This window comes from Malaclemys terrapin, chromosome 7, assembly GCF_027887155.1.
Source record: "Malaclemys terrapin pileata isolate rMalTer1 chromosome 7, rMalTer1.hap1, whole genome shotgun sequence".
In the NCBI taxonomy this organism is placed as follows: domain Eukaryota; kingdom Metazoa; phylum Chordata; order Testudines; family Emydidae; genus Malaclemys; species Malaclemys terrapin.
In genome coordinates this window covers 18,809,534-18,836,870 of record NC_071511.1, presented here as the reverse complement: position 1 = coordinate 18,836,870, position 27,337 = coordinate 18,809,534, and the positions used below count along the sequence as shown (strand labels likewise).

General features: G+C 44.3%; 1 protein-coding gene across 1 annotated transcript in view; it reads left to right on the top strand.

Annotated features, from left to right (window-relative positions):
* Positions 1 to 12,446: 12,446 nt before the first annotated feature.
* Positions 12,447 to 27,337, top strand: part of PLXND1 (plexin D1) — a 139,662-nt gene continuing 124,771 nt past the window's right edge. Inside the window, exon 1 of the mRNA XM_054034801.1 lies at positions 12,447 to 17,306. Within this exon, the coding sequence (XP_053890776.1) occupies positions 15,984 to 17,306 (1,323 nt within the window). The 5' untranslated portion in view covers positions 12,447 to 15,983. The remainder of the gene's footprint in view (positions 17,307 to 27,337) is intronic.

Genomic DNA, 27,337 nt, shown 5'->3' with positions numbered 1-27,337 from the left:
TTGCCCTTCTCTGAACCTTTTCTAGTGCCAGTACATCTTTTTTGAGATGAGGAGACCACATCTGTATACACTATTCAAGATGTGGGCGTACCATTGATTTATATAAGGGCAATAATATATTCTCCGTCTTATTCTCTATCCTCTTTTTAATGATTCCTAACATCCTGTTTGCTTTGTTGACCGCCTCTGCACACTGCATGGACATCTTCAGAGAACTATCCATGATGACTCCAAGATCTTTTTCCTGATTTGTTGTAGCTAAATTAGCCCCCATCATATTGTATGTATAGTTGGGGTTATTTTTTCCAATGTGCATTACTTTACATTTATCCACATTAAATTTCATTTGCCATTTTGTTGCCCAATCACTTAGTTTTGTGAGATCTTTTTGAAGTTCTTCACATTCTGCTTTGGTCTTAACTATCTTGAGCAGTTTAGTATCATCTGCAAACTTTGCCACCTCACTTTTTACCCCTTTCTCCAGATCATTTATGAATAAGTTGAATGGAATTGGTCCTAGGACTGATTTCACGCACAAGAGTCAGGATTGCAGAATTGGGCCCAGTGTGTGCAGTTTTATTTTTTATCTAAGAGGATTTAGTGCTAGAGGTAGGTGTTGGATTGACACCAAATCCTCTCTTTATCCATAGTTTAGGTCCAGCATGGGCATTGGCAGTATAAGCTTCACCAGGCAGTCCCAGGAAAGGGCCTAAACACTGACATGGAGTGAGCTTCTCAGGGGGAAGGGGTTTATTTGTTATTTAAGGGCCAGATTCAGCCACATTTACTCACATTGAATAGTACTTTGCTCCACAAGTAGTCCCATTAAAGGAAGGGAGAGAGCCACTTGACATGAGTAAGGGTATCAGAATCCGGTGTTAAAAGACTTAGCTCAGTAAGTGCTTCTCCTCTCCACACACAAATATAAACAAACATTGAAATGAAGGAGGCCAACTGAGCAACACCTTAGAAAATTATTAAGCCTGAAGAGGTGAGTTTTTTTTAAACCCAGGCTTAAGTCGACAAAGTTTAGAAGAAGAACATAGATCAAATGATAAAACAATTCCTAGTGGGAGCCTGAAGGTGAAAAGCACTATTATGTAGGTCAAAAGAGTTTGCCCTGATACGAGGATGACCGAGCATGTTCTGTGTGACGGAACATAAAGCACAAAAGGAACAGAATGTGAGATGAAGATCTTGAAGATGTATTGGGTTGGACTCCAGGTAACGGAGCATTCCCCTCTCTGTGGCTCACTCAATTCCTGGTCCTCGTTGCTACGGTTGCCAGGGTTCTAATTTATGCCAGCTGTGATGTTTTTGGTGCTGTTGACACCTCTCCACTGGGAACTGACCTATGGCCATCAACTAATTTCTCATAAGTCACTGAACTATAACCGGGTGGTAACAAATTTTGGTCACTTAGCAGTCTGGGCTGAACTGTAATCACTGACATAGAGGAGAAAGGTTCCATATCTCATTACATGTACTCTGAGCCATCCAGTGAAAGGTGTGTTTTCATAATATAACCTCTGACATACACTTTTGCTCCCAGCTCTGTACTGTGTCTCATGTGACCCAGGTTTTAGGCATTAATGAATTATGTAGTGATGGGTTAAAATTTAAAAGCCCAGGACTGGATGGCTCTGTGGTCTGACAATGAGATACAGAACCTTTCACCTCTATTGGCCTGATCCTGCTCCAACTAGGAGTTTTGCCACTTACTTTAGTGGGAGTTGGGGCATGCCCTATGTTGTTGGTTCAAAACTGACCCAAACTGATGGTAACCAAAAGTTGTTACTAGTTGATGGTCATTTGGTGGTCTACGTGAAATGGGTTGGTCTTAGTCTACTTCCTCGTATAACAGACCCCATTACTACAGTGGGTACAGTTCAGCACCCTTAATCTCAGCAGAGAGCCAAAGACTAAAGGAACTGAGACTGAGTTACCCTCTCAGCCCCTCCAGAACAGGGATGAAGCACAATGGGGGAGTGTCACTGCCACTACTCATGCTGCATGCGTTCTGTGCCCAAGCAGAGGATTTACCTCTATGGAGCGATTGATCTGGCACCTTTTATAAGTAATTACATTAACTTACAGTTAAACGCAGGAGACAAGGTGGGTGAGGTAATATCTTTTACTGGACCAACGTCTGTTGATGAAAGAGACAAGCTTTCAAGCGACACAGAGCTCTTCAGGAGCAGCTAAAAAGAATTTGCAATGTTGTTATTTTAAGTCAGCATTTGTTGGAGAACAAACTTGCGAGCCTCACAGATTTCTAAAAAAGAAAAACACAGTTTAGAACTGGAGAAAAACAATTAGTAAATCCATAACCCTTAGGATCACACGCATGCAATGTTATACATAGGTTCCGTCTTCTAGAAACATCACACTTGAGACATCAGAAAAAAGCCATGGCTCAGCTATAACGATGAGGAACTAAAATAAAAGGGACAGCATAAAGTTAAACAACAGATATTTTAAAAACCCATCAAATTCCTTTACCAGTACAGTCACCAGTACTTCATATTTTAAAATGGAAAGGTTTTTGACAGTCTAATTTCCTTTTTCACTATTTATGCTGTTTGTTTGCGTTTTGTATTTCACTCCCCTTAGAAAATAAATGTAGATTAGTCAATTTCACTTTTGGTTACAGTTAGTCCTGATCAGTTTGATTACCAGGTTTTCATGGGCTGCAGAATTTAGGTTGCCAACACCACAAAGTAATATTTAAATCTAGAGAAAAAAATAGTTTTCACTTAAAGGGAGAAAAAAAATCACTCTTTTTTCCTATTACTGGTAGGTTTTGTACACTCTTTATTATATAGATGAATGGTTTATTTTAGTTTTTTGTAGACACTGACATCCTGCTCATTTCTGAACAGAACATATACATAAACATACAACTTAAGCTACCTTTGCCTCATTAATGAACATGTTGGATGCACATGTGAAAAACATGCAAACCTTAGTCTCAATAAATGATTCACAACTTTGTTTGTGTCACCGAGGCAATGTCAGGGAAAGGATCAAACTGCTACAATACATCCAAAAATATGCAGTACCCAATGATACCCTACAAATGACATTAAATGTGAGACAGCTATTAGTGGGAATGTAAAACACATGCTGCTTGGACTAAAAGGTCAAGGATTTATCTTGCAGTTGCAGATAACAGAGTCTCTCAAGATTAGGAATGAAAACACTTCAAGTTTCCTACTAAAAATAATGTAGACACATACATTTATAACTAAAGCACAATAATAATATACTCTGAAAGGGGCTGATCCTGTCCCCTTTTTCAAACAACAGGACTTTTACCCGAATGAGGACTTCATGATTAGACCTATGTATAGCACAGTGAAGTTAGCACTTTTTCCCCTGTAACAACCAAATTCTGCCTTCACTTGACTTCAGTGGAAGTGGCATGCACGTATCTGAGAGCAGAATTTGTCCCTAAGGCCAAGTTCTGCAAGGTACCTTCAATGGGACCACAGATGCTTAAAGTTAGCCATGTGCTTTAGTGCCTTGTTGAATCAGCAAAAAGAAGAACAGGAGTACTTGTGGCACCTTAGAGACTAACAAATTTGTTAGTCTCTAAGGTGCCACAAGTACTCTTGTTCTTCTTTTTGCGGATACAGACTAACACGGCTGCTACTCTGAAACTTGTTGAATCAGGACTCAAATCAGGAAGCTGTATTTTAAAAAGTTCTTTGACTTTTTGGATCAAAACACTTTTATGTTTGGAGTGAGAGGCCCAAAGCAAGTAGCACTGATTATAATTAAATACATTTAACACTTTTACTTTCAAAGCACTTAACGAACATTAATTCATGAATCCTCACCAAACCGCTATGTGATGTGGGTAAGTATAATGATAAAGAAATCAGGTAAGTCAAATTAGTTTGAATTTACTTTACAGAAAAACAACAGCATCTATTGTAATAATAACCACATTGAACGCTTGATTATTATGTTGGAGAGGGGACTGAATCTATGTCTAGTTTATACTGCATTTAACACAACTTATTTAAGTCACAAACAGTTAAAATGTAAGCTGTCAAAAACTGGTGATATGTTGGCATTAGATAATTGCTGTAATTAAAAGTATATAGAATGATTGCAGGTTAGTAAGTTTAAAACTGGTGCCTATTTGCTTTGACTAACTTTCACCAATTGACTGTCTCTTTAAGCATATATTGAACAACTGCTAATTGTAAAATATGTGAGCATGATCCTGTAGGATTTAATTAGGAAAACTTCCCTTTGGCATTAGTGGAGAATGTCTGAACAAAAGCTGGCAGGATTAAGCCCACTTGATGTCATTTATGGGCTCTGCGGGTTTTGACAGCACTTAGATTGATCTATGAAGCCTCAGGAGAAATCAGACTTACTTCCAGTGTATCCATAGTTTGATTTGAATTAGTATATCTTGGTTGTCTCCTTAGACTGAAAGCTGGATCTAGAACATACGAATGGCCTTACTGGGTCAGACCAAAGGTCCATCTAGCCCAGTATCCTGTCTTCTGACAGTGGCCAGTGCCAGGTACCCCAGAGGGAATGAACAGAACAGGTAACCATCAAGTGATCCATCCCGTCGCCCATTCCCAGCTTCTGGCAAACAGAGGTTAGGGACACCATTCCTGCCCATCCTGACTAATAGCCATTGATGGTTAACCCTGTCCTCCATGAATTTATCTAGTTCTTTTTTTAACCCAGTTATGGTCTTGGCCTTCACAACATCCTCTGGCAAGGAGTTCCACAGGTTGACTGTGCGTTGTGTGAAGAAATACTTCCTTTTATTTGTTTTAAACCTGCTGCCTATTAATTTAATTTGGTGACCCCTAGTTCTTGTGTTAAGAGAAGTAGTAAACAACATTTCCTTATCTACTTTCTCTACACCTGTCATGATTTTATAGACCTCAATCATATCTCCCCTTAGCCGTCTCTTTTCCAACCTGAAAAGTCCCAGTCTTATTAATCTCTCCTAATACGGAAGCCGTTCCATACCCTTAATCATTTTTGTTGTCCTTTTCTGAACCTTTTCCAATTCCAATATATCTTTTTTGAGATGGGGCGACCACATCTGCACACAGTATTCAAGATGTGGACGTACCATGGATTTATATAGAGGCAACCTGATATTTTCTATCCCCTTCTTAATTATTCCCAGCATTCTGTTCACTTTTTTGACTGCCGCTGCACATTGAGTGGATGTTTTCAGAGAACTATCCACAATGACTCCAAGATCTCTTTTTTGAGTGGTAACAGCTAATTTAGACCCCATCATTTTATATGTATAGTTGGGATTATGCTTTCCAATGTACATTAATGTGCATGTATCAACATTAAATTTCATGTGCCATTTTGTTGCCCAGTCACCCAGTTTTGAGAGATCCTTTTGTAGCTCTTTGCAGACTGCCTGGGTCTTAACTATCTTAAGTAACTTTGTATCATCTGCAAATTTTGGCACCTCACTGTTTACCCCTTTTTCCAGATCATTTATGAATATGTTGAATAGGACTGGTCCCAGAACAGACTCCTGGGGGACACCACTATTTACCTCTCTCCATTCTGAAATCTGACCATTTATACCTATCCTTTGTTTCCTATCTTTTAACCAGGTACCAAATCACGAGAGCACCTTCCCTCTTATCCCGTGGCAGCTTACTTCACGTAAGAGCCTTTGGTGAGGGACCTTGTCAAAGGCTTTCTGAAAATCTAAGTACACTATATCCACTGGATCCCCTTGGTCCACGTGCTTGTTGACCCCCTCAAAGAAATCTAGTAGATTGGTGAGGCATGATTTCCCCTTATTAAAACCATGTTGACTCTTCCTCAACAAATTGTGTTCATCTAGATGTGAAAACTAGGTGAAACTGGGCTGGGAGTTTCCATTAGGAATGCCCTGGCATATGCTGGTTTTGCTTCCTGTACAAAGGACCAACACTCGCAAAAGGACCAACGCTCACAGTCCTTTGCACCCAATGAAGCTAAAAGGTGCAGAGCCTAAGTTAAGATGCAAGACTTGGTCCACAGAGATTGGGCCTGATTCTGTTCTGCCCTGAACCCTGTATAGTCATGTACAGCTATGCAGAATGGGTGTAAAATGCTGTCAAATCAGAATAGGGTTCTAGGGAATGTTTCCCACTACTGTTGATGCTGGTGCAGCTCCACAGGTGATGGAAATGTGAGGAGTGCTAGTGTGGTAAGGGTCTCGCAGCCACCAGCATTTTTAACTGATGCTTAGGCCTGTGCTGAGCAAGTTTAGACAATATGGCATTAAAAACACCACTGGTACCAGATGCCCTATCTACACTAGCAGTTGCCACCATTGGAACTCCTCTTTCCAATTACCAATGGAACGCCCCTGGTGTTGGCGATGGGGGACTGTGATGGGGTATCCACCCCAGACAGGTGAACAATGGGTTAACAGGGGTCAGAGAGCTCAATTAGCCCACCTAGTTGCACATGGAGGGTGGGCCAGGACTAATTCATGATGAAAAATAGCTGGGGAGGGGCTGGCTGGCGATATAAACAGAGGAAGTATAGTACAGCTGGGGGCTGCAAGGAGAAACTCTGTAGTTATTCCACTGATAGTAGAAGCAAAAAGACCCGTCAGTCAGAAGGCTCTGGCAGGGTAAGGAGAAAGGCTTGGTAGGAAGAAGTCCAGGGAGGTGGCAGCAAGGAGTAGGGTGCAGTGAATCTTGAGTACTTGTCCTAGAGTCCCTGGGCTGGGACCCAGTGTAGAGGATGGCCTGGGTTCCCCTACTGCAGAGGTTGGCAAACTACAGCCCACCGGCCACTTCCAGCCCATCAGACGTTTTTATCTGGCTCTTGAGCTCCCGCTGGGAAGCGGGGTCAGGGGCTTGCCCTGCTGCGCCTGCCCAGCACTCCCAAGCTCCTGACTCACAATTCCCTTGATAAGCACCATCTTCCGGCACGCAGAGCCACACTGCGCAGGCACGACTTCACCGTGCTGTTTCTGGGATCAGAACCCTGCCCCTACACGGCAGCTCCCCTCCCCCATGCGGCAGCACGCCCAATCCCCTCCCGGTTTCCTATGGCCCCACCCACGAGAGCCTCAAAACCACCCTGGGGCTGCACCCGTCCCAGCTAGGGTGTCTCTGCCCATGGCGGTGCTTGGTATGGCTGCCTTGGTGTGTCTGCTGGCTGGACCCCAGGAGTCCCCGGTACCGCTCCTGTAGAGCCCCACCCAATGCCATACCCCATGAGTCTCCCCCTGCACCTCGGCAACATCTCTTATACAGTCCCCCTCCCCCACCGGGCATTCATGGCCTGCCATACAATTTCCATACTGAGATGTGGCCGTCAGGCCAAAAAGTTTGCCATTCCTGCCCTAATGGTATGGGTGTGTGAAGCTCCTGAGAAGGAATATGGGCCACTGGAAGCCCTGAGAAAACCTTTAGGCCCAGAACTGAGAGCAGCAGACTGGATACAGAGATTGGACAGCTGGTTTGGGGTTTTTTTTTTTTGGCCGGACTTTATCCTAGAAACGTAGGGACTAAAGTGTGATGTGATTAGATGGCCGGACCACAGCAGATGATTGTTAGACTACTAGAGCAACTGTTGGTAGGGGGCGCTAAACTACATCTGAGCAAATACATGTGAATTGACTACAGTAGGTGTTTATATATACCTTTGGGGAATCTGGGCCTTAGCATCTCTATGCTTCAGCATCCCCAGAAATCTGTATCAGAGCTTGGATTAGAAGCCAGTGCTCCTGACACTCAGGACTTTTGGTAGTAATCATGTTGCAAATGAGACCCCTTTAGGTGGTACATACACAGAAGAAGACATAGTCCCTGAATGGAAGAGCTCACAACCTAAATAGACAGGCCAAGGGAGTATCTTTTCTGGTGAAGAACTGAGGCATAGAGAGATTGACCTGCCCAAGCTTACAGAGGAAGCCAGTGGAATTGAACCAGGGTCTTAGGCTGCTGCTTGATCCACAAGACCATCTCTTTCTTCTCCCCAAAGAGCTGTGCTAAGTGATCTTATAACCTATAAAGTTTTTCCATTGCATTATACTAGAACTTCGAAGATGTCAGGTCTGCCAAATCGTGCCATCATTAATTGGGCGGCAAACTTTCACCACCACCGAGTCCATTGTTAACACAGGAAGTAGTTTCCTGGTAACAGCCTGTATTTAGGCAGCTCATCTCAGCAGCCAAAGCACGCTAAATGCTAGCCTGATGGGTGCTGGAGAGGAGGCTACAACTGACTCCCTGCATTACACGGTCTGTGATGCTCCGTATTGCATTGGGAAAGGCTCATCTTTGAACACCAGGAGGCTTGAGGAAAAAACATGATTCCACTCAGAAAACTTCTCAGGGTCCCAATAAATCACTATCTCGTTCAGAGAAACAGTGAGGTGTTCACACGTGACTCCTCTGCACTCACAGCTGCAGCTGCGAGGTATGGTTGCAGCAAACCTTAGCCCACTCTGCTTAGAGGGGAAGATCTGTGACAAAGGGATGCTGTCTTACTCTTTCTGCTAAGCAGCTAGCACACTGCTGGGGCTACATAAATCATCTATAATAACTACATGAAATCTGCCTGGCTGCACTGTAAACTGCTACTGCAATACAAATTAATAATAACCTAGAAGCTCAGTCCATGATTGTTCAAAGATTTGCTAAGGATTGCAAATCAATTGGTCTATTTACTGCCTCTCTGTTGTTTCTGAGTGCCTTGAAGTGGAATAGACCGGTCCTTCACAGATACAATATGTATGATGAGGCCAGTCTCAGCCCCAAAGAGCTTACAGTCTAACTGCACAAAGACAGGCCAAGGAGAGAGGACCTGGGAGCAGCAGGTAAGCACAGTGACCAAAGCCATGTTAGAGACAATTCCTGTTGGGTTCATTTTTTTCTTGTTCCATCCCCATTCTCCCCTGTGACCCACATTCCCCTCCCTACTCCTGCTCTTCTCCTTCTATCAATGAGCCCCCCTTCCATCGTAACCTATAGACACAGAGCAAGGGTGTTCCAAGGCCAGAAGGGACCACTGTGATCATCAACCTCCTGTATTATGCAGCCCACAGAACTTCCCCCAAATAATTCCAGGAGCAGATCTTTTAGAAAAACACCCCAACTTGATTTTAAAATTGTCAGTGGTGGGAATCCAGCATGATTCTTGGTAAATAGTTCCAGTGGATAATTACTCTATTGAAGAGGTATGCCTTGTTTCAATCTGAATTTGTCTAGCTACCTTAGCCAGTCCAAATTAGTGTGTGTGCACATTGGAGGGGTTGCGGGGGTTGGAGGCTTCCCTTGTGGCCATCCTTCCCTCACTGATCAATATAGCTCCGACTGATACCCCACACACATACCCTGGGAGAGTGGAGTGGGGGGCTTCCAGTGGTAGAATTGGACTAACAAATTAAAATGACAGGTTTCAGAGTAGCAACCGTGTTAGTCTGTATCCGCAAAAAGAACAGGAGTACTTGTGGCACCTTAGAGACTAACAAATTTATTAGAGCATAAGCTTTCGTGGGCTGCAGCCCACTTCTTCAGATGCATATAGAGTGGAATAAATATTGAGGAGATATATATACACACATACAGAGAGCATAAACAGGTGGGAGTTGTCTTACCAACTCTGAGAGGCCAATTAAGTAAGAGAAAAAAAACTTATGCTCTAATAAATTTGTTAGTCTCTAAGGTGCCACAATTACTCCTGTTCTTTTTGCGGATACAGACTAACACGGCTGCTACTCTGAAATCTGACACCTTCTATGGGTCATCTCGATTATCACTTGAAAGTTTTTTCTTCTGCTGCTACTGATAGCTCATCTCAATTGATTGGCCTCTTACAATCGGTATGCGTACTTCCACCTTTTCATGTTCTCTGTATGTATAAATATCTTCTGTCTGTGTGTTCCACTCTATACATCTGAAGAAGTGGGCTGCAGCCCTCGAAAGCTTATGCTCTAATAAATTTGTTAGTCTCTAAGGTGCCACAAGTACTCCTGTTCTTTTTACAAATTAAAATGTTCACCTTCCTGCGTGAAACTCATCAACTTTGAGTGAACTTTTTCTTTGAGCTTGTCTGAGCTTGTGAAACCAAAGGGCTCTTTGAGCTCGTGTCAAGCTCAAAGGACAGATCAGCATAACATCCTACCCTGCCACCAAAAAAAGGAGGAAAAAAAAAAGAAACTGCTGAGTTTTGCACAGATCTACTCACAACACCTCTATCTACCTCTCTCCTTCCCTCCCACACACACACCAGGCAACACTTAAATCAGGCTTGGGAAACTGCCAACCATTTCCAGATACTATTTGTATAATAAACAAAAAAAAAGATTTATTTTTCTGATTTCCAGGTGCTCAGTGTATTGAGCTAAGAGCCACCCTCTTAGAATTTCTATCCCTAACACAGTCCCCATGCTAGAGAAGACATAGTGTTAGAGACAGACAGACAACACAGGATGCTGGAGAACTCACTTGATTCTAGGCAGGGGGACACTGTCACATTCAATGACCTGTTATATCTAGAAACCAGCCCCTTTCTTCCCTTCCCAATTGTCAGCTTGGTGGGTTATTTATTTGGGTCTGCTGAGTCAAACCAGTCCATTTCCAACGTGTGATGGTGAACCGTCCTCCTGAAGCCAAGCTGTGCTCTGTTAGCTCGCTGCTAAAACCAGGAGAATAAATAGATGTTTGTACTCAGCATATTAAAGGGAATAGAGCCTGCTTTTTGACAATGTTGAGTCAATATAACCCAAGTATGTGCATGAGTAACTCATGTTCCCTCTATAGAGCACCTGTTCCTGGGTAAATATATTAAAACATTTTTGAGTTCTTACACACACACCCCTTCTGCCCCCACACACTCTCCCCACCCCCATCCCATGTCTAAAAAGCTGTTATAGTTAAACCTGCATAAGCGTCAAACAGGAAAGGATTCTGGCAGGGGGCAATTGTCCATAGGGGGAGGCATAGGCTGTTTTTTGTTGTTTTTTTCAGACCTTCCTTCCTTTCAGAACAAAGAAGAATACTAAGAGCTGCATATTGGAGATTAAAACTCCTCTATTAATAGCATTATCCGAACATATTCTCTAGGGATTCTAATTCCACTAATAATAATGGGCGGGGGGTGGGGGAGGGTGAAGCATTTCTGGAAAAAAATCATCCTCAAAGCAATTTATCAGAGGATTGTTTCCTGACAACAACAACAACAAAATGAAATATTTACCAGGTAATCCTGCAAGACCACCAATATTTTGGCCCAAACTGTATCAGTGTAGCTAAGTGGTTAGAACAGTAAACTGGGAGTCAGGATGCCTGGGTTCTGTTCCTGACAAGGCCAGGGACTGTGTACCTTTGAGCAAATCACTTATTTACTTTGGCCTAAATTTTCAAACATTACTAGTTATTTCGGGTGCCTCAAGTTTTGGGTGTCCAATATGAGGTGCTTTAAAAGGGTGATCTCACTTGGAAGGAGACCAGATACTGTGATGATGAGTGGTGCTATAAAACCCTAAAATAGATAGATTATGGGGCTGGGCGCCCCAAAACGGAGGCATTTAAGTAACTTGTCACTTTTGAAAATGTAGACCTCTATGCTTCCTATTCTTCTTCTGTAAAATAGGGATAATGATACTTACCTGGCTCACACTTAAGGCTTAATTAACCAGCAGTTGTAAAGTCCTTGACGTCCTAGAATGGATGGTGCTAAATACAACGTGGTGGTATATTTAGAACATGAGTTTATTTCTGGGCAGTTAAACTCACAATAGTATTGAAAAATTAAAAAACCCAAAACAATCTTGGAATCCCATATTTTAAAAAGAACTGATATCCCTAATGGATAGTTATGATTAGCAAGGACAATGAGTTAATGAGAAAGCACTGTATTTAATTCTATGCACATCTTCAGTGGACATGGCATGGCCATTGCAGTTATGTATTAATTAGTGCTCTGAAATGGGAGAAAGGGACATGAAAGGGGTGAAGGGAGCTGGCAGGTGTAGAAATGAGATTAGACAACAACAGAGGATGTTTCTATCCAGAATACGAGTCATCCAGAATCCCCATCAGCCTCAATGATATGTTTTGTATAAGTGAAAATAACTCAAGTTACATGAGAACAACCCAGGCACAGGGATGGCTCGGGGGATTGAAAGTGGGACACAGAGCCTATCAGCATGAGCTTGCTAGGAGACTAGTGACCAATGTAGCCTGATTTAGGGTGTACTAATAATATTAATTTAATGTATCAATTCAGTCTTATTTTAATTTTAATTAATTAATTAATGTTAATAATTATTCATATTAATCAGTATGGGTTTTAGGCTCGCCGATCTGTTTGATCATAAGATAAAAATTCTTGTCCCAAATCAGGCTTCACAGAATTTACAAAGGACCCTCGGGGATATGACTGGAAGCTCACACTGAGACAGATATAGCCTTAAAGACTTTTTATTAAAATCAATGAAATAGTAAGTAAATGGTAAAATAATCAGAGTTACAAAGTTACAATTGCATTACTGCTATTCAAAAGATACCTATGCTAATATAGTATTATATGCAACAAAGCTTTGGTTAATATACTTACACCCTTCCTCGACAACCTGGTGGTAAGAGACACAGGACCAGCCTCACAATTCAGGTTTCTTAATTCTTGAGCGTGAGATGCAGTGCTTAGAAGAAACTAATACTAAGAACTATCCAAACTAACTTAGGGTTTACTTGACTAACTTAAACTTAAAATCAAAACCTAATAAACAAACTAAGAATAAAAGCTTAGGGAACCCAAGCTTAGCCTAGTCCCCTTGGAACTTAAGGTTTGAAAGAACAAGTACAGCCTACTAATAGTGGTAGTCATAGTAGATAGATAGAATAAAATAAAATAAAAGAGAAAGAGTGAGTGAAAGTAAGTAAGATAGAATAAGTGAGAATACGCTAGCAAGGTGGGTCACCTCTTTTATAGGGCACAAGTGAAATCCTTCCTCCTATGCCCAAATTTCATTCCTCACCCACAAAATGTTAGGGTACACTTACCCCATTGGCTAGTATGTTTGTGCATATTGATGACATGTACATACCCACATACGTTTCCTTGTGGTGTACCTGTTAAGTCTGTGGGTACAACATTGAACCCCCCCCATGCCATTCTCCATTGTCTATTGGTCTAGATAAAGGGTCTTAGACATAGGCGTGGGTAATCTATTTAGGTAACAAGATGTAGGTCAATTTTGCTTTCTGGGTAAAAGGTCTTAATATAGATATGCTAATTTTGCCTTAGCTTAACATACAGGATATGACTTGTAGGTCTCTTGCATTACAGCCAAACTTACTTTAACATAAATCTATAAACCTATTACAATAAACCAAATACTTAAATATAAGAATATATATATATATATATATATATATTTACACAAACAAGCAGGTTAATCTTATAGGCTACACCAAACAGGAGACCTAACTGCCACCATGTGATCTATGCATGTGATATATGCATGGGAAGGCCTCTCCATGCACAGCTCACACCCTTTCCATTAGGTTGTGCTCAGGTCACGTTTTCAAGCTTTTCTTCAGAACCACGAGGGCTAGAAACTTTCTTTTTTTATTGAAAGCTAAGATTCTCACACATTCACAGGACTCCGGGAACTGAGGCTTTAAGAAATACAGCAATTATTGTGACATTATAAAACTATTACAGTGAGTGACACTGCAGCCCTTCCTCTGGCCCCAGAGAGGGTGCTCAGCAAGTCTGTGGATCCACAATTGGGAGGGGGCAGACAAGGAACAGGGCTTGGTGCTACCTCATTTCCCCACCAACCCAAGGAGAACAGAATGGGAAGACAACCCAGTCCCAGGACAATCTTATCCTCCTTCCCCTGATGGAACAATTAGGGAGAAATCTTGCTGAGTTTTCCTCCCCATTACTGTCCTCCTGTCAGTTTTCCTGAGGGAGAAAACAATTAGCCCATAGTTAGCAATTAGTGGTTATGTGAAATTAATTTGGTGTGGGTCTGTTTATCTCCCAAAGGACAGGTGCTCACATCACACACACAAACCCTCTCTGTATTGGCAATCTCAGCAGAAAGGCCAACAAATGAAGTGGCAGAGAGATTGAATGCCAGGGCATAGATTCAGCCAATATGGCATACAAATATCTGTATCTCCAGAATCTGTTTTAATTTAAAAATTAAGTCTCTAGCTGGTATGGGTGCGCAGTAAACTTCACAGATGTGCACTCAGAGTAACTGATGCAGAGACCTCTACCTGAATCTGCAGAAAGCCTGCAACACTAGTTCTACAAGGTATGAACCCTTCATCCCAGTGAGGGGTTAACTCAGATGCCTGGTGATGATAATTCGTGTCAAAATTGTTAACTATTTCATTCCACATGTAAGAGCTTGTCTCCAGGGGAAAGTTTTACCAGTTATAGTGGTGTAAGTATATAGTTAAATGTAAACACGTAGTCCAGTATCAGAGTTGCTTTTTTTTTTTAGTTTCTCTTAAGCCTGTCCCCAAGCAACATAATCTACATTCTAAAAAGGCACTTGTACACTGGCATATGTGGCCGCATGGGTGTTATGTTACTTTCACTATATTGGTTTAACTTCACACCGTAGCTAATAGTGGCATAACTTTTCTGTGTAGAAAAACCCTCTGAAGGAGAGGGAGGATCACTGACCTGCACAATTTACTGAGTGATGTCTCCCTATGGTGCCCAACCCAAATAAACCAAGCACAAGGTGCCTAATGGAGCTCAAAGAACATGCACAATCATAATTTGAACACCTGCACAATCTACTGGGAGCAGCAACTCACAGAAGAAGAGCTTATTTTGTGGGCGAAGGTGGAAGAGTACCAATCTGATCCCTGCTGAGCTCTCATTCCTAGGTCCTCTTGGATAGGATTCAGGAACATTATCGGAGCAGTGTCGGAATCCTGTATTGCTGCTGCCTGGGCTATACCTGCTCTGGGAATAAACAGAAGACTTCAGTCTCTGGGGATGTCAGCCTTTCTTGAGCACGTTAAAAAAAAGAGCAGCCCAATGCAAACACATCTCCATTGGAATAGAGGGAACTAAAACAAGCAGTGCATGGCGCCAGTGACTGAAATACAGTGGGATTGGGAGAGATTCCCCCCCCCCCCTTACATACTTGGAATATTTGTCCACTTAATTTATTCCTGACCCCCCAACCCCAGACAGTCTGACCTCCTCTTCTTTGTTATCCTTTCTTGTACAACTCTCTTCAAGGAGAGTGCAATACTTCAAGAGCAGTGAGAGTTAACCTATTCTGACTGCTGGGGGGGGGGGCACTGGATGGGAGGGGTTGGCTGAAATTAATGTTGTTTGGTTAGGGCTATTTTTACTTTTGTTTGCAGTCTTGCTTTGTGTCCGGAGGAGAAAAGTTCTTATCTCGCCTCTCCCCTTCAGTCCCAGTCCCATATTCTGATTAGAAACATGAAAAACCCACAAACACAAGAGTTATTTGTTAGAAGAGGAGCTGCTATCAAGGAACAAGGGCTGCCTCTTTGTGTGGTTGGCTGGTGCAAGGCTTGCCTTCCAGCTTTTGGAAAATATCTTTAACTTAATCACATTCACATGACAAACCCTAAATTAAAAAAAAAAACCAACAACCCATGAGTAATGCAGAAAGGAGAGAAGCGAAAGAGAGGAGAAGCCTGAGAGCAGCGGATCGCTTCACAGGCAGCGCGGAGCTGTCAGAGAGAGGGGAGGGTGCAGCCTTTGCAGAGACGAGATCGGGAGCAGTTTAACCCCATCCGATCTCCGGGCTGGCGAGAAGAGAGAGAGGGGAAGGTCCAGTAACCAGGCAAGGGCTGCGGATTGCAACGAAAGCCCAGGACTTCCCTCCTGGCGTCACTCAGTGCTGAGGCGTGTTGGCTTCGCAGGAAGCAGGTTTTCCTCCTCTGGCTTTGCAAAGCCCCCTTTTCCGTGGAGCCTCATGCACTCTGCAGAGCAGCAGCCCAGGCGGCAGGATGGCTCCCCGGGAGAGAGGCGCTAAGGTGCTGGCCCCCCTCCTGCTACTGCTCGCCCTCCTCGGCAGCCCCAGCGCTGGCCTGGAGGTGCAGCACAAGTTCCTCTCGCCCACCTTGACCAACAACTTCGCCCTGGATGGGCTGGGCAGCAAGATCTACCTGGCGGCTGTCAACCGGCTCTACCAGCTCTCCGGCCCCAACCTGACGCTGGAGGTGGAGGAGCAGGTGGGCCCGGTGCTGGATAACCCCCTGTGCCACGCGCCCCAGCTGCCCCAGGCCTCCTGCGAGCACCTCAAGGTGGAGACCAACAACTACAACAAGATCCTGCAGCCGGACCCGGAGCAGGGCATCGTGGTGGTGTGCGGCTCCATCTACCAGGGCTTCTGCCAGCTGCGCAGCATGGCCAACATCTCCGCCGTGGCCGTGAGCTTCCCGCCGGGCAGTGCCGGCGGCGGCGGCGGCGGGGACCCGGTGACCGTCTTCCCCAGCATGCTCAACATCGCGGCCAACCACCCCAACGCCTCCACCGTGGGGCTGGTGCTGCGGCCCGCGGGGCCGGCGGGTGAGGGGAGGCCGGACACGCGGCTGCTGGTGGGGGCGACCTACACGGGCTTCGGCAGCCCCTTTTTCCCGCGCAACCAGAGCCTGGAGGACCACCGCTTCGAGAACACGCCCGAGATCGCCATCCGCGCCCTCAACGCCCGCGGCGACCTGGCCAAGCTCTTCACCTTCGACCTCAACCCCTCCGACGACAACATCTTCAAGATCAAGCAGGGGGCCAAGGCCCGCCACAAGCTCAGCTTCGTCCGGGCCTTCCTGCACCCGCGCCCCCCGCCGCGGGGCCCCGGCGGCGCCCCCTACGCCTACCTGGCCCTCAACAGCGAGGCCAACGCCGGCGACAAGGAGAGCCACGCGCACAGCCTGCTGGCCCGCATCTGCCTGGCCGAGCCCGGCCGCAACGCCAGCGCCGGCGAGACCAAGAAGCTGACCGAGTCCTACATCCAGGTGGGGCTGCAGTGCGGGGCCGGGGGCGCCGACGGCTTCACCCGCCTGGTCTCCGTCTTCCCGGCCGCCGCCGCCCTGCGGCTGGGACCCGCGGCGGCGCCTCGGCCCCAGGAGCTGCTCTTCGGGGTCTTCGAGAGAGCCGCCCCGCCGGGGGCCCGCCAGCCCTCGGCGCTCTGCGCCTTCCGCTTCGCCGACATCGAGCGGAGTATCCGGCAGGCCAGGAACTCGTGCTTCGTGGAGCCGGACTCCGGGCTGGTGACCGTGCTGGACAGCGTGGTGCAGGGCACCGGGCCCGCCTGCGAGAAGAGGAACATCCAGGTAGGGCGCTGCGGCTCGGGATCGGGGCCCCCTCTTGGCTCAGGAGTGGGGACCCCTCCGGTAGGACGGAGGCCCCCCTGTAATGCTGCCTCTCATTAGTGGGGAACCCCCCGCGAGCGGAGAGGGGAACCTCCCCCCAGTGATGCTGCAGCTCAGGGGAGCTTTCAGGATTGGGGGGGGATCTCTGGTGGGATGGAGATGCCCCCTAATGTTGTGGCTGGTAGGGGTGGGAATAGAGGGGGCCCAGGGAATAGAGGAGAGCAGCGTTCCAGCATTAGGGGAACCACTGAGAAAAGTTCCCAAGGTGCCCCAGATGATGCTGCAGCTCAGTTTTCTTGGACTGTGGAGCGGGAGAAACTGGAAGGTCCCCTTGCAGTGCTGCTGTGCAGGGAGCAGGTTTGCCCCTATGGAGAACCAGAGTGCAGAGTTGGGGAACCCCCCACTGGGGAGAACCCCTAACCCTGATAAAGTGCCGCTCAGGGGAGCAGATTTTGAATGGAGGGCACAGTAACCACCGGTTGGGGGAGAAATGTCAGGTAATCCGTGTAATACTGCACTTCGGTGGAACCAAAGAAGTAGATTTTACTTTGGAGAAACCACCTGCTGAGAGAAACCTAGCTGTTTAGTAGGTGAGAGACTGCAAGGCAACCTAGAGCTCTGCAGGACAGGGCTCAGCACACCCCAGAAAGCCTGTGCGGTGAGTCCCTTCTGGTATCAAGCTAGACTACATGGACTGGAATGCTTGGCTGGGGCTGGACTCTTCATGGTCCCAATCTTGAAGTTCTTACTCAGGCAAAACTCCATTAAAGTCAATGTAAGGACTTTAGGATTGGGTCTCAAATTTGGACTAATAATAACCTGGGAATTTCATGACTAGCTGGGTAAGCGATAACAATCCTTTAGGCTGAAGTCTGTAGGGGTTGAGAATCTAAGGATCATGGCAGTTAGAGGTGGAAAAGATTTATTAGTTTGTCCCTCAGGATTGTTCCTGTCAGTCTATTCTCCAGTGCTTTGTCTAGTCCAGTTTTAAACATCTCAAGTGATATGGTTTTCACACCACTGTGTATCTGACAGAAGCCTCCTTGGCATAAATGCAAATTAGAGATGGGATTCAGTCAGAAGCTTGGATTTGAGAACCACTGGACTTTGGGATGGTGGTGGTTGGAATCAGAACCAAGAGCCAGATCTGAATGTTGTAACTAGTCTCTATGGGCGTGAGCGTGCACACTGCACCCCATCAAAATCAGTTGCAAAGCTCCACGGACTTCAGTGGTGCAGATCAGGCTCTGTTTCTTTAATGGTCTGTCCCAAACCCCAGGACCCGAAACCCCATCAGACTTTGGGTATGTGTGGTGGGTGAGGAGAGGGTGTCAGCAGCCAAACCCAGATCTCTCTCCGAGGTTTGCAGTTGAATGAAGCCAAAATTCTGCCCAGGACTGACGTGGGTGTCAGAATTTGTATGTGTATTCTGCACTCCCAGGACCATAATCAAATCCATCAAATAGCCTTCTCTGATGAGTGATTCTGGTTTACTTATACTAGAGAGTATTTAGGAGGTTGGGAGAAACATGCTGAGTACAGTAAGCTCCTCTTTTTCACAAGGGTTTACATTCATGCAGTACCCATGTATAAATTTAGGTCCATTGTGAAAGTCAATTGGATTCCTACTTGGTTTACTACTATGAAGTCAAACATGCAGTGGTTTTCACACACATATAACCGCCCCCTCTTCTATCAAGGAGCGTCTTTATTCCCACGTCCCCTGTTCCCAGTGAACCAGTGGTGACTCACAGTCTTTATTTTTCTCTTTCCTTTCGGTTGTTGCTCTCTGTACAGACGCGGAGGGAAGGCAGCTCTAAGAATGTGTGTTCGGTTGTAACTGTTCTCTTCCCACGTCCCTCTGTGTATTCCTGCAGCAGGACAGTGCAGGATGTGTACAGTGCATGGAGAGGGGACACAGGCTGCATTGTTCCATTGCATTTGGGGTGGAAGTTTGCCATTGTCACAGTTTGTTACCAAGTGGACATAAATGTTAATAGAGACAAGGTGGGAGGGTAATATCTTTTATTGGGCCAACTTCTGATGGTGGAAGAGACAAGCTTTTGAGCTTCACAGAGCTCTTCTTCAGGGTTGGAAATTAACACCCCTGCCCACTTTATTTTAAGTGGTTTCTCGCAACATGTGTTTACTCCCTATGCTTAACAATCTGTCCCACCTTGTAGTTAGCTTTTTACCTGTTCCAGTTCTGAACATGAGCTCTGTGAAGCTCAAAAGTGTGTCTCTCTCATCAACAAAAGTTGTTCCATTAAAAGGTATTACCTCACCTGCCGGGTCTCTCTCATATCCTGGGACCAACATGGCAACAACAACACTGAAATATAAATTTTAATGCCAGACAAAGATGCCTATATTCCCCTCTAGTAAAAGTCACAAACTATTAAACAATGGAGCTGCTTTAGCACTATATCTTTTTTTCTTCATCTGGAAAAGAGGCACCACTCGGCTCCATCAAAGATTATAAAAACGTCTGTTTGATTTCACAGGCAAGACAGAGCACTTGGGTTTGGGCTTCCGTGCTTTACAGTGGCAATGATAGAAAGGTTTCCTATGGTAACCAGTGTGTCTGGCAACGGCAGCCCCACGCTATGTTAAAATAGGTAGCCTCAATGGAGTAGTTCACAGATCGGCTTTAGGGAAGTTGAATTGTTTTCCTCTGTGGCAAAGTACAAGCTCCTAGACGTCAGGAAATCTGGTAACCATTGTGGCTTTTAAGTTAAGGCCACAAAAAGACTCAGTGCGTTAAATCGTGTGGGTCCAGTCCTGAGGCAGTCTCTGCTCCCAGTGAAGTCAGTGGGAGTTGAGGACCTGACTTTCAGTTGCTGAACACACCTCCACTTTCGATGATTTCGGCTGATGTGCTGGGTGCTCAGCATCCCTTACAGTCAGGACCACAGCACTTTGCAGGGGCACGCTTTTTACCAGTGAGTAATCACTGCAGGGTTAGGCACTGTGGCTGAGATTCTCCAAGTGTACTAGGGAGTTAGGTGCCCAACTTCCATTGAAACTCAATGGCAACAAGGCACCTAACTTCCTCAGCCTCCTTTGAAAATACCAGCCTGTGTGAATAGTACAGGTTTTTCTAACTTACAGTCACTTGGGGGCAACAATTAACAACAATGAATAAGCCATCATTTATCAGCACTTAAAATATCTAGTCTTTTTCTTCTGTAAAGCACTTTATAGATATTAATGCCTCCTCTTGATGCTCTGTGAGGCAATTGTGTAAGTATATTTATTGCTATTCATAGCGTGGGGGAACTGAAGCAGAGATGATGAGACTTGCCCTAGTCTGCAGATGGAGTCAGTGTCTGAGCAAGGATGAAAACTAGGGTTTATAATGTAAAGCAAGTGACTTCTCTGTAGGGACTGGCAAGAATAATCATTTTTTTTTTTTGGTAATTAATTTTTGTATTGATTCAATGATTGCAGAAATGAATGCTGTATTCAGGATCTTATCTATACACAGCGATGACTAGGAAGATTGTCATTTCTAGAATGAAAGCATATTAAGAATGGGTGTGTCATTAGAAGTGTGGTTAAACAATGATGTATGTGGCATTGAGGGGTGGGTGCCGCAAGGTTCTGAGTCCCCTCCGCTTCCATTGAAGTCAGTGGGAGTTGAATGCACTCAGCACCTTACAGGATCAAGCTCTTAGAAAATGTATATTTACACAAGGAGAACAGTGTAAGTTAGTGATTATAGCATAGGGCTGGGAGTCAGGAGAACCGGCTTCTAATCCTGACTCTGACTATCTGTATATCCTTGAGCAAGTCGCTTCCCTGTGTCTCAGTAAATTAATCTATAAAATGATCTTCCTGTAGTTACTGAGCCTACCTCATTGGGTGTTAAGGACTATGGTTGTGAAGGTGCTTTGTGTTCCATGCATGGAAGGTTCAGCAATACATAAATGCAACATACTATTAACATTTCTTCCCGCTTAATATTTGTTCATTTCCCATTCACTTGAAGTGCGAAGCTCTAGAAACGTTGACCTAGTCGGCTGGAAGCCCTCTTACCTGCCATTTAGTTGGAAGAAGAGCTTTTCAATTTCCCCCCCTTTTTCTTAATCATTAGAATTGCCAACAAGCTAACAAGCTGCTTTTATTTCCAACTCCCAGAGCAACTGTATCAAGATGAGGATTGTAATATAATGTTTCTTTGCACTGAAAAAAATCTAACACCAATTTCCACCTTCGAGACAATGAAATATTCTAATACATTTTATGTCCCAGCCCTGGGAACACAGCAGGAAAATATATTACAGCAGCAGCTGGCATGGTGTTTTAGCTAAGGGTCTATCCATGTTTCTATTATAAGCTCCACTTTTCAGCAGTTAGTGGGTTCCCAGGTTTTGTTGGTGTTCCCCCCGTCCCATATAACTCAAATGAGTTCAAGTATTTTTTTTTAAAAAGTGGTTCTGTAGATTAGGGTGTTGTTTTTTAAATGAGTTTGAAAAAATATGAAATGACTGGCTGATTCATTCCAAACACAGGTTAGGCTAAAAAGATTCTGTATTACAGAACATGTAATGAGTAGTGTTATGGGGGCTGTTGTTTGGAAAGAAATCAAACGACCTGTCCTGCAACCCTTACTCATATGACTAATCCTTTTGAAGTCAGTGGGACTCATGGAGGTAAAGACTGCTTGTGTGAGAAGTGGATTGCATGATCAGGCCCTTAGTCTGTAAATTCTTTTGGGGCAGGGACTGTGCTTGTCTGTAAAGCACCATGTACACCTATAGTGCTGTAGAAATAATAATGAATAAATAATATACGTTTGGGGGACAGATGTATTGCCCAGAGAGAAAAATAGACAGGTCTAGTGTGGGTAGGTGTTGCTTATGCTTCCTCCACAGAGTACCTCAAATCTTACTAGCAGATTTTTTATTTATTATGTAAATATATTATTTATGTTTTGACTGTGTGCTCACTGCTGTACAATGCATTGAGGCCTTTATTCAGCATAGTGCTTATCTTTAAGCCCCTGAGTAGTTCCATTGACTTACTAAGCACAAGTTTAAGTGCTCTGCTGAATTGGGGTCTAAATGGCCAGACAAAATACCTATGCAGATTCTCTAGATAAGCAGAGGAAGATTAACAGAGTGTTGCTATTATGTGTTTTGTTAACGAAAGGTTCTGTAAAAGCACTTATGAAAGAGGTGGGTTAAGACTGGGAGGTTTAGTGGAAAGCATGTGTGTGGAGGGATTTTGGAACAAAGAGAAAGTGGTCATTTTTTGCACCAAAGGCTAGTGGGGAAGTTCCAGGTTTGCCTCTCCTGACTTGTCTCAGACTGTGTGCTGTTTTTGTGATAGGGACAATAACTGTCCCCTGTGAAGTGCTAGAATGGGACCACTAATGTATTTTCATCACATGTAACCTCAACAGGATTTGAATCCATGTCTCCAAAGAGGATGATGAATATGTGTGCTCTCTTGAGTGGATACCTTCCAGGGTGGGGTGCTGTCAGAGCTTAGCAAACACGTTAAGTGTAAATGGGTCCATTGCTATATGGGATCAAATTCCGATCTCCGGTTCGCTGGTGTTAAACCTGAGAAACCCCATATTTACCCCATATTTACACCATTGTAACAGGTAGGGATTCTGGACTATTAAATTTGAAGGACCCTTAAACCTCATGCCATGTGCCTGGTATGCCTTTTAATTTCCTTTTTGAAAGATAATTAGTTAAGGACCCAATCCGCCACTGTGCTTTGAGTACTGTAATTTCACATGGATTTGAGGGCACTCAGTAATTCCCAGGAGATGCTCTGCACCTTAGATGATCAACCCCAAAAAAGGAAATTAAGGTCATGATATTCTATTGTGGTGTGGCCACTTGACACCACACAAGGGGCAGGTTGGCCATAAAGCTGGTTTAATTGGCCTGCTGAGAATTACCCTAGTACAGTGGTTCTCAAACTTTAGTACTGGTGACCCCTTTCACATAGCAGGCCTCTGAGTGTGACCCCCCCTTATAAATTAAAAACACTTTTTAAAATAAATTTAACACCATTATAAATGCTGGAGGCAAAGCGGGGTTTGGGGTGGAGGCTGACAGCTCGCAACCCCCCATGTAATAGCCTCATGACCCCCTGAGGGGTCCCAACCCCCAGGTTCAGAACCGCTGCCTTAGTATAAGGGGAATCATCCAGAAGTGTACAGCCAATGTATGGGCTCTTATGTCCCTCTCTCTCTGTGATCCTGTCATAGCAGAGGGAAGGAGGTATGGCTGGGATTCCTGTGTCCCACATTCATTCCTGGTTATGTTTCAAGCCCAAGGGGCTGGAAGGAGGGGTACTGGGAGGTCTGGCAGTACCCCCTGGATTGAATTGGTTTCCATCATATACAGGGTTTACAGTTTGGGTCAATGGCTCTCAGCATCCCCACTATAAAAATTGTTGTAATGCCACCGTTCAAGCGCCTGGGGGCTGTTTGCAGCAAGAGGAAATAGAGCAGCCTCCAGGCTGCTCTAATTCAGTCCTCCTCACAGCAGCAGCAGGATCAGGGGAGCGCAAATGTGAACATTAAGCCATCTTTGTGCACCCACGTGTATTCTGCATGCTGCAGTCATTATTAAGGATCTGTCCCTAAACCATGAGGAGAAATAACTGTTAAAATAAAATGTAATGTCTAATGCACATACAGAACAGGGGAATGGGGGTTGAAACACCAATCTAAACCCAATTCTTTTGTGGGGACCTCCAGGGATTTCTGATTTACTGTGATTTTACATGCTGACATACTTAGGCATAGTGGCATGTGATAATGCTGGAGTTTCAGCATTAACTCTGAATTTTCTGGCTCTTGTGGCTTTATGTCAGACTCTGCATGGTAGCTGAACAGTATATTTTGTGGTTTAATGATCAGATAGCCATCAATGAGTTTTATGATAATGAGTTGTTAAATAAAATGTACTGTTTGGGTGAATTATATAAACCATTTCACTATGTGTATATTTGGGTTTGGAAATGTTGTCTAAAACCAGTAAGAAAATGTTCCGAAACTAAAACTTGTATCCACATGGGAGTATGACAAAGCATCTACTTACTGTCCAAACATACTGTAGCGTCTCAGTAGGACTGGGTTTTAAAGGAGGTTTGTTACTTTAAAGTACTAGTTTATACTAATTCAGAAACTCCAAACATGAAAATAAATCTCCTCTAACCTTAACATCTATTCAAACAAATCCAGAGAACTAGCCACAAAAAGGAAACTGCAAATTTACACTTAATTTATACATTAAAAATAAAGCAAAAGTTCCTGTAATACATTTTAGTTTTATATAATCTGATGCTTTTGGAGGTTGCTAGCAGTATCTGAAGCTGCAAAATACTGCAATTTTCCAAAACTACAGTATGTCATTATATCACATTCATCTTTTTTTCTTTGATTATGAATATTGTTTTACAGAGAAAATAAAAGTCAGTGTCCCTGGCCTGAAGAGTTCACTCTGTGTGCCTCCACTATGTGTGGGTGGAGCTCTGTGCCTGTGTAGATCTGATTGTAGGATCAGGACTTAGCTGTCCAGATCAAAGCCCTGGCTCCAACTTGCATTGTTCTTTGGAGAAGTTCAGACTTGAATCTGGATTTGAACGCAGCGTCCTGGGCCCATCTCTACTAAACAGTAGGTAACAGTGGGAGGTTAGAGTGAAACACATCTATGCAATTTCAAGACATATGCAAAGATGAAAAACCTGTAAAAAGGCTATGTGAAACTCACTGATCTTATCTAAAAGGGATTCATGTTGCTTGGGTTCTTACCAGCTGGTCTCAAACCACCCGAGAACTCCTCTTGTGCCCACACCTGCTTTGAGTTTCAAGTCCAAATGAACCCCAGATTGCAATGGGAAATTCAGTCTAAGTCAATGAGGTTCACCTGGCTTCACACCAAAACCAGAAATGTTGCCTGATTAAGAGCTTGTCAACATGGTGGATTCACAGGGTAGTTAGCACAAAATAGCTAGGGTTTAAATTTAAAGCTATTCTGCACTAACTCCCCATGTGGACACTCTTATTCTGCATTAAGAGTGTCTTTTTGTGGATTAGGTTAATCCACTTCCAGCTCTCTTAGGGACTTTTTAAAATCCTACTAGGCATCAGTCCAGGTCTTTAGGTGCCTAAATACCTATGCTGTTCTGGCCCAATAGCTTGTTGGAAAGGGTTATCAGAGACATAAAGCCTTGGCTAAGGTAATTTAATGCAAACATTGAACAAGCAAGCACAAGAGAGACATGAAAACAGTTAATTAAAAATACCTGAGACCCATCACACTTACCTACTGCTACGTGCTCCCAGGTAATAGTATCGTCAATATTATTGATAGCATATGGCTACAAGTAATGGTTCAGACCTTTAGAATGGCACAGGTAGGTAATTTGCCCACAGTTATTGCAGTTGCATGCACAGCTGCACTAATTGTGTGCACAAATGAGCAGTCCGACGTGTCATTTGTGCATGCACTTACTGCATTAAGGATAGTATCTAATAATAGTAAAAGTTCTTGACAATGAGAAAAGAAACTGTTCAGCAGAAAAGAGCACATGGCTAATGCCTGTATACTTTATTCCCTATGGTTCTTTGAAATTGTTTTTGTAGAAGGGAGTGGAAGAACAGTACTTAACACATTGCATTTCTGTAGCTCTGTCCAGCCATAAATCAAAGTGCAAAATTAACAAACATTCACAGATTAAGTCTCACAGCACCCACCTGAGGGGGTAAGAATTAATACCCCCATTTTACAGGTCGGGAATCTGAGGCTCTGAAAGGCAAAGTGACCTGCCCATTGTCACAAAGCGAGTGAGTGACAGAGTCAGGAATAGAACCCAAGGGTCCTCACCGCTCAGTCATTTGTTCTACCACTAGACAACGCCTGTATAACATATCACACTATAAATAATCCAGCATGCATGAGCAAAGTGTCAGGAGGGGAAGTTAGCCATGAAGTTAGCAGTAGAGTTGCTAATTTGCAAGTGTCCTCTGCTTTGCTGTTTCCCCCACCCTGTTTCTAGGTTGGTAGAATGATTGCAGCTCCCTGTTTTCATTACAATTTGGGAAGTAACTGCTTAGAGCAAGTGGAGGAGGCAGCAGACTGGCTGAAATGATCCCTCACTAAGGGAGGCCCTAGAATTTATTAACATTTTTCAGCAGAAAGAACAGTATTCATATCCAGCAGCTGTATAACAGTTCTGCTGGCAGCCCCCGTTCTGACAGGGTGAGGTTGAGCAGAATCTCTGGAGCGCTTGCTTTAGAAGAGGCTGATCTCAGGCTGAATCTAGATGAGGCTGTTTTAGATGTGACAAGCCGATCAGAAAGGCTGATAGCGCTGTTCCTGATAATCGTGCCTCATTACTCTTGTTCTGTCCATAATAATGCTCAGTTGGGGGAATATGCGATCATTTCTCACGCAAATCTCTGTCTACAATGGAGCCCAGAGGTACAGAGCACTGTAGGAGCGGTGAATAATCAGGCCACCTTTTCTTGAAACACAGTGGGCCAGCAATGGCCAGAAGTTCAATGACAGTCGTGAGTGGTTTGAACAGGAATGAAGCTGCCATTTCCAGCTTTCTTTCCTGCCCCCACAAAATTTTATAATGTACTGTTTTTCAGGAGAAGGGGAAATAGAGTAATTACACACAGACATAGTCCTGTAGGCTTTACAGATGGAGTGAGGCAAATTTACACCTGCTGGATCTCCACTGAACTTAATGGAGATGCACGAGGCATGAGGCTGGCGCAGGATGTCTATCATGGCACCTATGCTCCCCTCACATGTTAAAAAAAAACAAAAAACAACCTCCCCATGGCTGCTGTAGATCTGGTGTTTGAGAATAACCCACTCTGGATCATGGAGTTTTCAGCAGTGCAACAGGGACTGGGGCTGTGGCAAGGGATAAAGATGGAAAACAGGGATACCCATGAAAACCTGGGCCAAACCCCACTGATACCTGGTGAGCTGCACAGAGGGCCTCTC